At 39.3% G+C, this 13,915-nt stretch overlaps 1 protein-coding gene across 3 annotated transcripts in view; it reads left to right on the top strand.

The window, feature by feature from the left end:
- The window catches only part of bach2 (BTB domain and CNC homolog 2), an 87,745-nt gene that overhangs the window by 46,395 nt on the left and 27,435 nt on the right, over window positions 1-13,915 (top strand). For 2 of the 3 annotated variants that reach the window (XM_023347353.1, XM_023347352.1), the window contains one exon: window positions 9,483-9,737. In XM_023347353.1, the coding sequence (XP_023203121.1) occupies window positions 9,495-9,737 (243 nt within the window). In that variant the 5' untranslated portion in view covers window positions 9,483-9,494. Of the gene's footprint in view, window positions 1-2,021; window positions 2,086-9,482; window positions 9,738-13,915 lie in introns of those variants that run through there. The other variant, XM_023347354.1, reaches the window with a different exon arrangement.

Raw genomic sequence — 13,915 nt, 5'->3', positions numbered from 1 at the left:
CCATCCATCCATCCATCCATTTTCTTACACCCTTGTCCCTAGCGAGGTCAGGAGGGGTGCTGGTGCCTCTCTCGTTTGGGCGAGAGGTGGGGTCACCCTGGACAGGTCACCAGTCCATCGCAGCCTGTTTGATATTGTTTACTATTAATACATTTATCTAGAGATGTCTTGTGTTTGGGATTCATCAGCTTCACACATTTCTCATATTAGATTTCAAAACAAAAGGGAATTTCCCTGGGAGACAAAGCAACTCAGGTGTCAGTATTAGAAACCAATGGATTGTTTTTTAATGTATTTCAGAGATAGGAAAACATGAACAACAGCCTGCATGGTCAAACATTTTTTTTATTTATGTTATCAATAGCAGGGGTCTATTTGCATGTCTGTTTCTGTTCCAGCAGCTGAAGCCTGTAGAATGAGACACAATGCTGGACTCACCATGAGCAACATGACCTCTAACTCCTACCTTGTGTTATCAGCAAACTTATATATTCATTCTGCTCACATATACACAAATGATTACATGCACACACACACCCACACAGATGCACATGCATGTGTACAGATGTGGCTTTTGAAGGTTTTGACGTGGGCGCTGCTTCTGCGTCAACTTTTTCCTACGGGGAGACTTTCCACTTGTCTTTTTTTCCATGAGGCCTTTGAGAGTGCACTTTTAAAATAGATTCTACTTTGAATTTTTAATTTTTTTAAATAAAATTAGAATAGAATAGAATAGAATTACTTTATTCATCCCAGCAGGGAAATTATTTCGCAGTTACAGCAGCATAGAGACAAGACACACAACAACCACCACTGAGTAGCAATTGTAGACAAAATAAAAATAAAATATAACATGCTGTCAATATAAAAAGCAACTTAAGAGCAGTCCTTGCAAAGATTCAAAAAATGCAGGTACAGTATGTATATGTAAATATATGTAGAGCAAGTGTGCCACAGTGCAGTTGTGCAAAATTGGACTGATTAGTGCAGAACAATGATTTAGCTTTTATTGTACAGTGAGATGGCATGTGGCAGGAAGGATTTCCTGTATCTGTCCCTACGACAGCAGAGCTGGAGCAGCCTATGTGAGAAGGTGCTCCGCTGTCTGTCCACTATGTGGTGGAGAGGGTGCTGTTTATTGTCCATAATAGACAGAACCTTCTTGACTCAAATTCTGCTATTCTTATTCTCAAATTGTGCAGTAATTACTTTCCACAGGGCAGCATGAATATTTGCAAAAATGCCTGAATTAGAAACAGATGATTGTTGCTTTAAAGGTTGTTTGCATAACCTGGTCGTGTTCATTTTAAAAGGTCTTCCATTTGGCTGAGTTTGGGGTGTTTCATCCCTCAGTAAGGAAGTTTCCTGTTCATGCAAATGTAGCAATCTGTATACTTGTGTTTCTGTTTATTCAGACGGTTGCACAGGAAGAGGTTTCAACAGATGCGCAGGTGTGCCATCTCTGCAAAGACATAACTTTCTTTATATTCCAGCGAAATCAAAGAACTTTTGTTCCTTATGGAGATTGGTGTGCTTGTGTAATGATGTGGTATTCGTTTTGAGGCTATTGTTGTAACCAAAATAGGTTAAGTCATGTTACGCCACAACAAAATGTCTCAAAAACTGAAAATCAAATTCATAAATATTGTTGTAAAAATGATTTTTTTAAGAGATGAGCTGAAATAAGGACAGTGTGGATCACATGGAGCCCAGCACAGGGCTGAGACACAGCAGCTCCTCAGAGCCCCGTCTATAGATAACTCCAGTGTTGCTATCACATGTGCAGCGCGTTACCATATAAGATAGTTATATGACTAACTCTGCACACTGACATACTATGTGGGAAGTCATGATTCATGCAAGCTGCATTTAAATCAGCATAGCCCAAAAATACTCTGGCATGCCATCACACAAACACACACACACTCACAATCATACATACTTTAGTTGCTCAGTCATCCTCACCACCCACAGACGCTGATAGGCTTAGATGCCTGCTGGTAGCATGCAGAGAGAGACATTAGAAAGTTGTCACAGCATAGTGGAAAAACAAAATGACTGGATCTGTGCTAAGACGTTCCTGAGGTAAAACCATCCAGCTGATAACTCTTCATTGTTGTGTATGTTTTGTTTTTTGGGGGGGGGGTTGTGAACTGTAAATCTGACGTTAAAGAGAAATAAACTTCAGCTTCTGTAGAAGTCAGTGCATTTCACTAGCTCCTGGTCAGTGGACCGAGCATAACTTCTTCTGCACATGCTGATACTTTTCTCTGTTTCGTGTTATGAGATGTTTGCTTTCTTTATGTTAATTTTGTCAACAGCACCAGAGATTTTTTTGTAACTTTTCGGTCTCTGTGCTTGATGCAGAGTGATTGAGCCTCAGTTCATGTTGATGACATGAACTGTCTTTGATTCAGTGTGGGCTCCAAATCATTCAGATCCTTTAAACTGTTAGGCTAAGTGCAGACTCATGTGGGGAAGGTCATGCAGGTGAGGTGGCTGTGTGGTTCTCAGGCTGACTGTGATTGGTTAAAGGTTTGTGCAGCACTCTGGAGGTGGTCCTGGTTATCCAAAATGACCTCTGAGCATGTAAAGACCATCACCCAGCCGGACTGCTTTAAAGTTGGGAGTTGATTTGGTTGAACATGTGCTTCTCATACTTTGAACTGAAGTTTACTTCTCATGCTTTTATCAAATTTGGGGTATTTTAGTTGCACTTGGTTTTTCTCTACAAACAGCTGAAGTGGAGTCATTTCTAACACATACTATATAACATTTTATTGTCTTTATTTTTACATTTACTGCTTCATACAGTATGTATGGCTTTGGCCTAATTGCATCCAACAGATATAAATAATAAATTCCAATAAAAACATGTTCATCCTCAGTGTAATGACAGAGATCTGGAGGGAACCTCACAGTAAACAGTGTTCATGTTCCTCTCTCTTCCTGAATGGGCTCTGATGAGAATGCTGTGAGAGCAAAAGCAGCAATTGAGACTAATCCTTTTTATTGCAAGGAGCCACAGGGTAATATCTGTTTTATTACAAACCTGCTCTGTAAATGAGTCGCTGAGAAACAGGTCAAAAATTATGAATTTGATGAAAATATTGTCAAATGTGTAAAACTGATCAACTTATGACTCAAATATACAATACAGAAGATTGAAGGTGTTGCAAAGAAGGCCATAAGCTTCTGTTTCTACCGCTGTCCTCCCTGCTGAACTGGAATGACTCAACTTGTGCTATTATTGCTCATTACACTACCACATTATTACAATTATTAGATGGTTCTCACAAATTATGATCATTACAAATATGCCATTCCATTCTAGATAGAAGATGTGTTTGTATGGACTTTCTCTAACATAATATAAAATAATATGTTTCCAGATGCCTGAAGGTTTATCTGTTGCTGGTTGAACATGGGAAGAGAGTTTCAAATCAAGTCCTAGAGAGATCATCAGAGATCACCCTCCCCCCCAAAGCTCCCAAAAAGTATAGCAATGACCCAAAGCATATTGCAAAATTCACAACACAGTAGCTTAAGGACAGCAAAGTGTTTAGGAGTGGCCATCACAAAGTCTTGCTCTCAGTCCCTGTGCACCAGTTGTGAACTACACAGTGAGAACGCTGTGGAAGGAAAGCCAGAATGTTTGACACAAGTTTATAGTTGAAGGCAGCAAATACAGATGTCAGTGAACAAAGTAATGATGGAAAATCCCTTATTGTTCTGGAATTTATCAAATTGAAAAATGTTGGTAATACTAACTGAACTAAAACAGAGAAAATTCAATTTGATCTAATATCAGACAGAGAAAAATTCCTGGTTGTCCTCTGCTACAGTGTATGGAAATGTTTGCTGGTCAAGGGTGTTAGCAATATAAGTGATCTGTTACGCCAAAAACTGTGTTTGTGTTGATGAGGAAGTAATGTCAATCTTCATCCACAGCTCTGGTCCAGCCTGCAGTAAACCCTGTGGTCAGCTCTGAGCCTTCTCACTTCTCAGCACGAGAATGTCAGTAACTCCAGAAGAGGCCTGAGAGCTCCTGGTCAAATAAAGAAAAATCTGCAGAAAGGATAAGCTATCCGGAATGTCAGATTTTTGTTTCAAACTGTTGTCTTCTGAAGTTTATATCTGGACATGTCAGTTGGTGCACACCTGTGGATGTCTTCTCGTGCAGTCTGTGTCATGAATATTTTCTACAATGCAACATGGTAGAAATATTGTGTTTAGAGTGTTCTATGCATCACAACCACATCTACAGGATAGAAGATGTGTTTGCGTGGATTTCTTAGAAGGCAGGTCATTATCCCAGGAAAGCCAGTGAGAAATATTTTGGTCGGCCAGCCAGGAGCACAGTTGTTGTTGATGTAGTTGTTAAAATGGAGAGCTGTAACTGTCAAACTATTCCTACAAGTTGGTCAGAGTTGAACATTAACACAGAGCTTTACTTCCCTAACTGTAGTCTGTGTTTGTGTGCCTCTGCTTGTGTGAGACATCATTGTTACTGTGTTTTCCTGTGGGTAGTAGATTATTTACATGGGGCCTCCTCTGCTGAGTTGTCAGTTGTGTTTATTCATGTGGCTGACTGGACAAAAGCTCAGATCCCAAGGCTGCTCCTTTACTGCTGTAGTTCAAGCTTAGGGTCAGAGGTTCAGGCTGTCTGCTGGTGTGTTTCTCAACTGTTGGAGGATTTGTTTCCAGACATGTTTATTTAAAAATAAATAATAAGTAATTGAAGCTTACATCTTTCAGTTTCCTCAACTTTGTGAGAAAAGTTTTTTAAAAAGCTGCATCGATGTTTATAATGCTAACTTATTGCTCATGTAATATTCTCAGTGCCTTTCTGGCTGCTTTAAGAAATAATTAAACTGGGATAGCTGGGTACAGACAACAACTGTAAAAAGAATTACATGTAATATTGGAGCCTTTAACATAAGACATAAGATTTTTTATTTGTCATTATGTTTCCAGAACATAACAAAATTGTCGTGGTACCCTCAGTAAAAAATGGATAGATAAATAAAGTCTCAGTTAGGCAGTAGTCATTTTAGCCAGGAAATAGTTTCATTTTTACAGGAGTACGGCTTTTCATTGTTTTTCATTCTGATTGCCATTTTCTTTAAACAAAGATACCTTTTGTCTTCACGAGCTGGAGGATAGTCTCTGACTTCTTGCTTGAAGTATTAATGCACATCAGTTCACAACTTACAAATATGTACCAAACTGAATAATGATTGTAAATATAGTAATTGCAGGTCTACTTATAGCAGGGGTCTCAAACTCCAGTCCTCAAGGGCTGCTGTCCTGCAGTTTTTAGATGCACCACAAGTACTGTACAAAACACTGGAATGAAATGGCTTAATTTCCTCCTCCTTGCGTAGATCAGTTCTCCAGAGCCTTAATGACCTAGTTATTCTATTCAGGTGGTGCAGCAGAGGCACATCTAAAAGTTGCAGGACACTGGCCCTTGAGGACTGAAGTTTGAGACCCCTGACTTATAGACACCAGTAAGGATGAACTTTCTGTCTGATTTTACCAAGAGGATTTCAGATACATTTTCTCTTTATCAAATGGACATTTTCTCCTGTTGAGTGTATGAAATTTGAGTCAGTGGGCATTGCTTTGATTTTTTTGGTTATTCTGTCCTTAAAGCTGCAGTATGTAACTTTCATTAAAAAAAAATTTTTTACATACTTGTTAAAACTGTCCCTGTGTTGTGACAGTTTAATATGAGACAGGTAATCTATGAAACAGTGGAGCTCTTCTACCTTCTCCCTACAGAAACAGGACCTATCAGAGCCAGGAGGAGGATCTTAGTGCTGTCAATCATCTCTGTGTGCATGATGCTCACACCATCCCCCTTGTTCTCTGCTATGCTACAGTTAGTTCCCCAAACCGGACCTGCCATGAATGAAGAAACTAGTTAGCATGATGGACGAACAGTCATCCTCAACATGTGCTTATCTGCATCATTTCCTGCTGACTAAAGTATTCCTCACATTAGACAGACACTGGGTTCTGTGCTCTGTTTGTCTCAACACCTTAATGCTACTCTCTTAAGTTTGTACTATATCACTACATCACACACATTACAGAGTCTTTTAAGATGGTCTTTGAGGTTTTGAGATGGGTCAGACATGAGTTAACTTCAACCTCCGTTCTGTACCAGCTCTTTTTAGCAGATCATTGAGGCATAAAGAACACATGTAAATCACAGATTGAAAGTATGATCTGAAAGGGTATTATGACTCATGTGCTCACTCAGGGAGTGCAAATAAAGTTTACGTTATCTACCATCTTGTTTTTTACATTAATTTCTTCCAGATCAGAAGTAGGGTGTTTGAATTAAATGAAGATGTTATTCTTGGTGATCACATCTAACCAGGTGTGCAGTATAGGGGGGGGAAGTTATGACAATTCTAAGGGCCCCTGACCAATAGTGGGCCCTCCACAATTTATTTATTTATTTTTTGTTCATAGAAAAAAAAAAAATTGGGCCCCTGTCAATAACAAAATGAATCATATTGTATTTTCGAAGATTGTTTTTAGCAGTAAAAATGTAATATTCCCACTTCCAGACCAAAAAACACATCCACATTTACCCTGAACCCTCCTGGATCTGCATGAAATGGTTCGTTCCTGCTTGGAGGGCTTGATGGTGACGGTGTTCAGCAGCAGTCAGTAGAAAACAAGAACGACTGTGGCAGCTACTATGCTGCTAAGAAAAATAATAAAGTCAGGTTTTCAAAAAAATATATATAATAGAGAGAGAGAAAAAGGCAAGAGTGACTATTTATAACCCAGTTTTTCTCCAAGAGAGGTGGGTAGACTGTGTGAGATTATCAACCATTTAGCATAGTTAGCTTAGCTACAAACTACTGTTTGCCTCAATTTCAATAGCATCTAATGAATTAAGGAAAAAATTAAAAAAATATTCATATATTTAACGTGTCCCTGTACCTTTTACTTAACAACAGATGAGTCAGTCAGGAGCAGCTCTAGTCCATGTCCCTCCTGATCCTCTCCTGAGTGAAATTAAAGCTGCAGTATGTAACTTTTATAAAAATATAGATATATTTTTTTCACATATTTGTTAAAACTGACATTATGTTGTGACAGTATGGTATGAGAGATAATCTGTGAAAAATCTATTTCCTCTGCTTTCTAAAAGTGCTAAAAACAGCCAGTCAGTAGCAGGAGAGTTTTAGTGCTGTCAATCACAATCTCATGTGGCTGCTCATCCTCCCTCCCCTTCCTCTGTGCTATGCTGCAGCTGGCATAGCCTGTTGTAAATGCTTAGTCTAGTTTGAAAAGCTACCAGTGACGGCAGATAAACAACTTTCCTGTAATGATAAGTTGTTTCTCCACCATTGGCACATATAGCAGTGAGTGAATGAAGTTGATTAACAGCACTAAGACCCTCCTCCTGGTTCTTATTGGTTGTTTTGGCCGGAACGTTGCATTACTTTAGCCAGCAATAGTAATTCAGGGACAAAGTGGAGGAGATTGGTTGTTTTCACAGATCGTCTGTCTCATAACAAACTGTCACCACATGTTGACAGCTTTAACAAATATGGAGAAAGCATATTTTTATTAAAGTTATATACTGCAGCTTGAATAAAATGCAACTACATAGCATTTTTTGAGAAGTCTGGATTACTTTATGTGTATTGTGCACGTTACCTATGACTTGCTCGTGGGGAGAGACATTTCAGTAATCTAAAACTAACAGAAAAAAGTTAAGCAACCTTCTTGCATACTGTATGTGGACTGTTGGGTGTAAAATTCATGAGCAGTAAATATTGTGCTAGTATCAGTATTGGACCAAAGAAAGAAAGGCAGTTGCAAGCCTTTAAAATTGCGACGCTTTTGATAGGTCAGATAGACTCAAGAAATTGTAACAGCAGCTGCATGGGGGGGGCGATTTCATTTTTGTCAGGGGGCCCAACGCCATCTAACCCTCAACATTTATCTGAAAAACTACACCAACTAAAGCAAACACGCACACGCCCACACACACGCACAAATGCCTAAGGGCTGTTCAGGGAAAATATAATTTTGAACATTGTGTAGAACTAGGCCAAAAGGACAAAGTCACCTCTTCATTCTGATTCAGTTCACTGGTGTTCTTGTGACAACCTGCTTGTTACACTGAGCTGGCTGCATTTTTTCCTCTCTCATTTTAAGACCTGCCATAATCACGCCCAGTCTCCACCAGGACTCACCTGATTGGTCTGCTGCTCAAGCTGGTTTCTTTCATGTTGACATCTTTGCAAACGGGATGGCATAGATGCTTTATGCCATCCAAACAAGGTCATTGCAACAATGGCCGCTACCATTCTGACACACATACAGCCATGAATGAAATAAATCTGATGCTGTTTAACCCCTTGTCTTTTGCTTGTCACATCACTGTATGTTGTTGGGTGGCTGCAATCTTTGTGGGCCTGATAAAAATCCAAACAAAAGAAAAATACGTCCGCTCCTGTGCTCCAGCTGCTTCAACATGTCAAATGGAAGTCCTGGAATCCTGTGACGTCACCGAATCAAAACTTGCTCATGATAAAAGAAAAAACTGAAACTTGGTTCTGCCTCTGACAGACTTTCATCACATCAACTCTCTTGCTATGGGGCAAATTTGTGCAGGAGCGTTTACCTGCCTATGGACTTTGGGGAAGTATATGAGGAAAAATTGAGTTGTGTTAATTTATCCGCGGAGATGAAAATACAAGGTCTTTTGTGTAAAAAACTGTTTTTGTCATTCCTTGTAAAAAAAAAAAAGGTCTACAAATTGTAGTGTTTGGTCTTCGTGTAAAAACTAACTCAATTAAATCCTACTTGTCAGGAGGGATACATGGATGGCAACCCTCCAAAGAAATATACTAGAAAACTTTGTAAATCATCACATAGTCCTAGTCTGTAAATCAAAGTACTCCCCTGCTCTTCAGTAAGGTATCCTTAGCGATTGTGTTCAGAGGAACACAGTAGGAAAACAGAGGAGCAGAAAACCCAAATACAGTGTGGTTTGTGTCAGCAAATGTAGCTGTCAAAAGATTTTCTACCTTGTAAACAGAAGCACTCAGAGCAGAGAAATGCCAACATGATCTCATATAAAGGTCATATGAGGACGTTGTGTTTGTGTAAGTGTGTATTTAGTGGGTGTTGGACAAAAGATGGAGCTCTCCTTCCAGGGAATGGTGAGCAGAATGATGTTTGGAGGGAAACCAGTTGAACTGTCTCATCGCTTCAAGTAAATATGGAATCACATTCCATAAATATGGAAGTATTGAGCTCACAGATATCAAACAAACCTGATTCCATTTCAGTTTCAAATTTTGTACATTGGTACTTTATTAAACAGGCTGAGTGATGAGGCTGGCTGCTGTAGACTGCCGTTACTGATGTCAGTCCCATGGCATGAACTCACTGGACTTGATTGTAAGCTGACTCCACCCATGTTGTGCTTCTATTTCTAGGGTGTGAGCGGCATGTCCGTGGATGAGAAGACTGAAGACCCCATGTATGTGTATGAGTCGACGGTTCATTGTACCAATATCCTCCTCTGCCTTAATGACCAGCGGAAGCAGGATATCCTGTGTGATGTGACTGTCCTGGTGGAGGGCAAGGAGTTCCGAGGGCACCGGGCCGTGCTGGCTGCCTGCAGCGAGTATTTTCTCCAGGCGCTGGTTGGCCAAGCAGAGAATGCCTTGGTGGTTAGCCTTCCAGAAGAGGTAGGTCCGATAAACACACTGCTTCCACTGCTACACTTGTTCTCGTGCTTGCTTAGAACCAGTTCTTTATGTTTCTACTGCATCAAACTCTTGTTCTGGTCACTGATAAACTGTTTCTTTCTTAGCACTAACTCAGTGGGGAGAAAATGCTTATTTAGTAGCTGGAGGTAGAATATGGAGACCAACAAACAAAATCTGAGCGATTTGTTTAAATCTCCAGAGTTATTGTTTTTATTTGCTAAAACACAGAACCTTAAACATTAAATCAAAGTCAAATGTTGGCATAACAAGCTCATTGTTTCTACCATCTTGGTGTGTGACCTTTACACAATCTTTCAGAGTTTAAGGAGGTTAGTGCACCATTAAAAAGTGGTGCTCATAGCTCATATTTTCTGAATCCATTAACAGAGTTTTCTTGAACTGCTTTCTTCATGGTTTAAAAAAGCACAATAGGCAGCAAATTTTCATGACAACTTGAGACAGGGGGGCCGGGATGCTAATAAAGGTTGATTGTTCTCATTTGTAGCATGTGAAGAGCTTGAAGGCATCTTTTCTTGGGCATGCAGGTTATCAGGAACTGGCTGAAAGTGTAAAACCAGAAGAGGATGTGCAGTTATGAAAGCTGTTAGCAACATGGGAATGGGATACCTCATTCTTTTTTGATCAAGCAAAGTCAAAACAAGTTTGCTGTAGTTTTTGAAGTCTCATTTCAAATTTGTGATAGGAGGAACAGGTGGGTACACTGTGTTGCACACGTCTCTAGAGTATCCGTTAGCTACAGAACCCAAGTATGTTCATTTGGGTCTCACTGTATTGCAGCTGTTACAGACTACTTTTAGAGGTGGGTTTCTAAGTAGAACTAAAATAATAGCCTGAGTCTTAAAGAAATAAGAGTGGTGCTAGAAAACTAAGATCATATGAATGATGTTCCTCAAGAGATTCATGGCCTGCTCTCACTGTAATTTCACTGAATGAAAGAAATGCATTATCTTTAGTGTCTGTCTTATTGCATTATCATACTTGAAAGGACTCCCTTGTGTTATTGCGTGATGGGGAGGTGAGAGCTCAGCAATCAACAAGCAATAGAAGCAGGTTGATCTTCCGGACAGATCACAGGCTAACGAAGCACAGCGACAGTCAGGCTTCAGAACACCACTTTATACCTCGTCATCACAGTAATTCCTCCCTTCTACAGCTGAGTCAGGTGCTGAGCAGAACAAACAGCTGTTGTACCCCATTTCAACACTGGTACACTCCACCCCTCCATTATCTTACACAATTATCCCTAATGTGGTCACCAGTGGTGCTGATGTCTATCTCCAGTGGTCAACTGGCAAGAGGCGGGGTCACCCTGCACAGGATTCAGTCCATCACAAGGCAACACGTGCACTCTAAATGGAAAATTGTATTGAGTGATGATAGCATCAAATTTGCTATCATCACTCACTCACTTTTAGCAAGTTTCTTGGAATTTGTGGTTGAAAAGTCTCTCCAGCTTTCTACTGGAGATGGATTCGTTAATTTTTTTTCTGTGTTGGAAATTACTTTGACTCAATACTGCATGTATCCTAGTACAAATGCTTTACTTGAGGTTTTTTTTATTTTCTGGAGCCAGTATTATATATTTTTTGTTTATATTATGTATTTCAAATATTTAATGTAATTAGTAATTCTGTTAAGTGGGAAAGAGGGGTGCTGTTGGCGCAGAGGTAAAACACAACTAAGCTAAATGAGGTTCACTTACTAATCTTAAGCGTACTTAACTTAATTTGTTGGAGTCAATGAGTTTGCATATTTTTTTAAGTAAGGCGAAGATTTTACAGCACTACAGGGACAGATAGGAGTCTTCTTGGAGTTTGGTTCTCATACCAAAATGTGAATCTTCAGGACACTCAGAGCTAGTGCTAATTACCAGCAAACATAATAACAAAAAGGCTAATGAGCAGAATTTGGTATTTATGGAAGGTGTTCTTAGCAAGGTGAAGAGCACAAGAATTGAGGAACAGCCATGACAATGACAGTATGTGGGTGGGTGGAGTATGATTGAATCATATTATTGTTCTGAGAAGAGATGGCAGGGAAAATCTGTTATAATTAGGTCTGTCATCCATTGTAGGATAAAGATAAAGATGTGACATAAGGGAACATTATTTAGACTGTAGCAGTTTGATTGCCAATGAGTTTGCATAAATTGCCAATTAGCATGTGCTATCTCACACCAGCCAGCGCCAGGGACATGTAGCACTCAGCAGCAGGTTGAACAGCACCTCACCTCCGTGTCACTTTGTACTGATCAGAGTCAGGAGTTCTCCACAGAGTCCAAAACTTCTGTTCACATTTTCTTCAGTTATTTTTGTGTATTTTAGTACAAAATGATAAAATGATTTATGACGTGTCCTGAAACCCTGACTGAATCCATGTGAAGGAACGACCTGATTCACCACCAGAGGCCAAAGCAAATACTGGTCACACTGGAATAATTACATGATAAAGGCACCCCCTTGACATATTGATGTCACACACACACGCACACACACGCCCACACACGCCCACACACATCTCTAAAGATGCTGCTGTGAAAACTGGGCCACATCCCGCATGTGCAGTGGAGCTGTGGATCCTCAGTGGGACCAGAATGCATTAATAAAGTAATACCTGTCACATGTTTTTTTGTTTTGTTTTGTTTTTTTACAGAAAAGACCACTTGAATCAAATTGTCATCTTATATAAAATGAATATGTTTTCTCTTCCTAACTCAGATAATTACTACGTGGCAGAACTTTCAGTCACTTCCATTCAGTGGCTGCTGGTGTAAATAAAGTGTGAGCTGCTGTGTGTTTCAGGTGTGATGTGGACGCGTTGAAGTAAATGTTCAATGAAGGTGTCTTTAATGTTGTGGGGATAGTTACTGCTGTAATAAACCACATTCCTTTGGTCCATTTCCTTATGTTTTGACAGTTTCACATTTTATTGAAATTGCTGCATGATACAAAATGAAAACCCTGGACACAGAGAATTAGTATAGTGAGAATTAGTGCTATATTTTTAGGAGAATTTTCCTACTGTAAAGTAAATCTCCCAAAGTTTGGGATGTACAGAGGAGTTGCCTGTCAGAGGCAGGTTAGTTACCTGCGGGGTAACTAACCTGTTTACCTCCATCCACCCTGCCATCAACTTTGACCAGATTCCCTTTTACTTGCTGAAAAGTCCCCACAGAATGATGCTGCCCTCACCACTTCTCAAGGTCAAAGTGTGAGTTTTCTACTTCTAACATGTTTCCCATGTACAAAACATGCCTTGTGGAGGAATTCGACTTTTTTCAACAATCTGACACTCTACCATAAAGCCAGATCTCTAGGCTACAAAACTAACAGCTGTCTGGTCCACAGACTGTCCCTGCTTAGCTGCTTTTCCAGATGAACCATGAGCTTCTTGGCTGCTTCCCTGATTAGTGCTCTCCTGTCAGTTGGCTGGATGACCATGGCTTGGTAGTTTGTAGTTGTGCCATTTTCTTTCTCTTTGCAGATGATGGATGGAAAGAGTTTTGAAAGATGCTTGAAGCTTTGGATATTGTTTTATATTGCTCTCTATCCTAATAATACTGCTGATAATATTTCTATAACATTTATATTTATATTTTATATTTGTTTTTAGTTATATAAATAGCTATAATATCACTTTCATGCATAGCAGTCTGCAGTGGACAGCTATCTAAAAGACATTTTCTTGTGTTTCTTGTGGATTTTTATGTTATAAATGCTCACTGACCACTGAAGTGGACACTAGGGCATCATACATTACACTATCAACTACTGTCCATCCACTGCAAGTGCAAGAACATTTTTGTTAAATCCAATATGGCAGACAGACAAAAAAGTAACTCATAAATATCCAGTCCCTCCTTCTACTTTAGAGGACTCTTGCAGGTAAAAAAAATATTGTGAAATCAAGTAACACCTGAATATTAATACTGATGTATTTTCCAAATAACTTTGTATTTGGAGAAAATTCCAACTGATTATGTAGAAAAAAAAAACGTAGAATTATTTTTATTTATTTATTTTTTTTTGCTAATTTTTCCCCACTTTTTTTTATGCCTTAAGAAGATTAAAACACTTTTGAAAAAAAATCTTTACATAAAGGATCATAATTCATGCATGAAAGGGATATTTACTTAT

Source organism: Xiphophorus maculatus, chromosome 15 (assembly GCF_002775205.1).
Source record: "Xiphophorus maculatus strain JP 163 A chromosome 15, X_maculatus-5.0-male, whole genome shotgun sequence".
Taxonomy (NCBI): Eukaryota; Metazoa; Chordata; class Actinopteri; order Cyprinodontiformes; family Poeciliidae; genus Xiphophorus; species Xiphophorus maculatus.
This window is presented reverse-complemented; position numbering and strand designations above follow the sequence as displayed.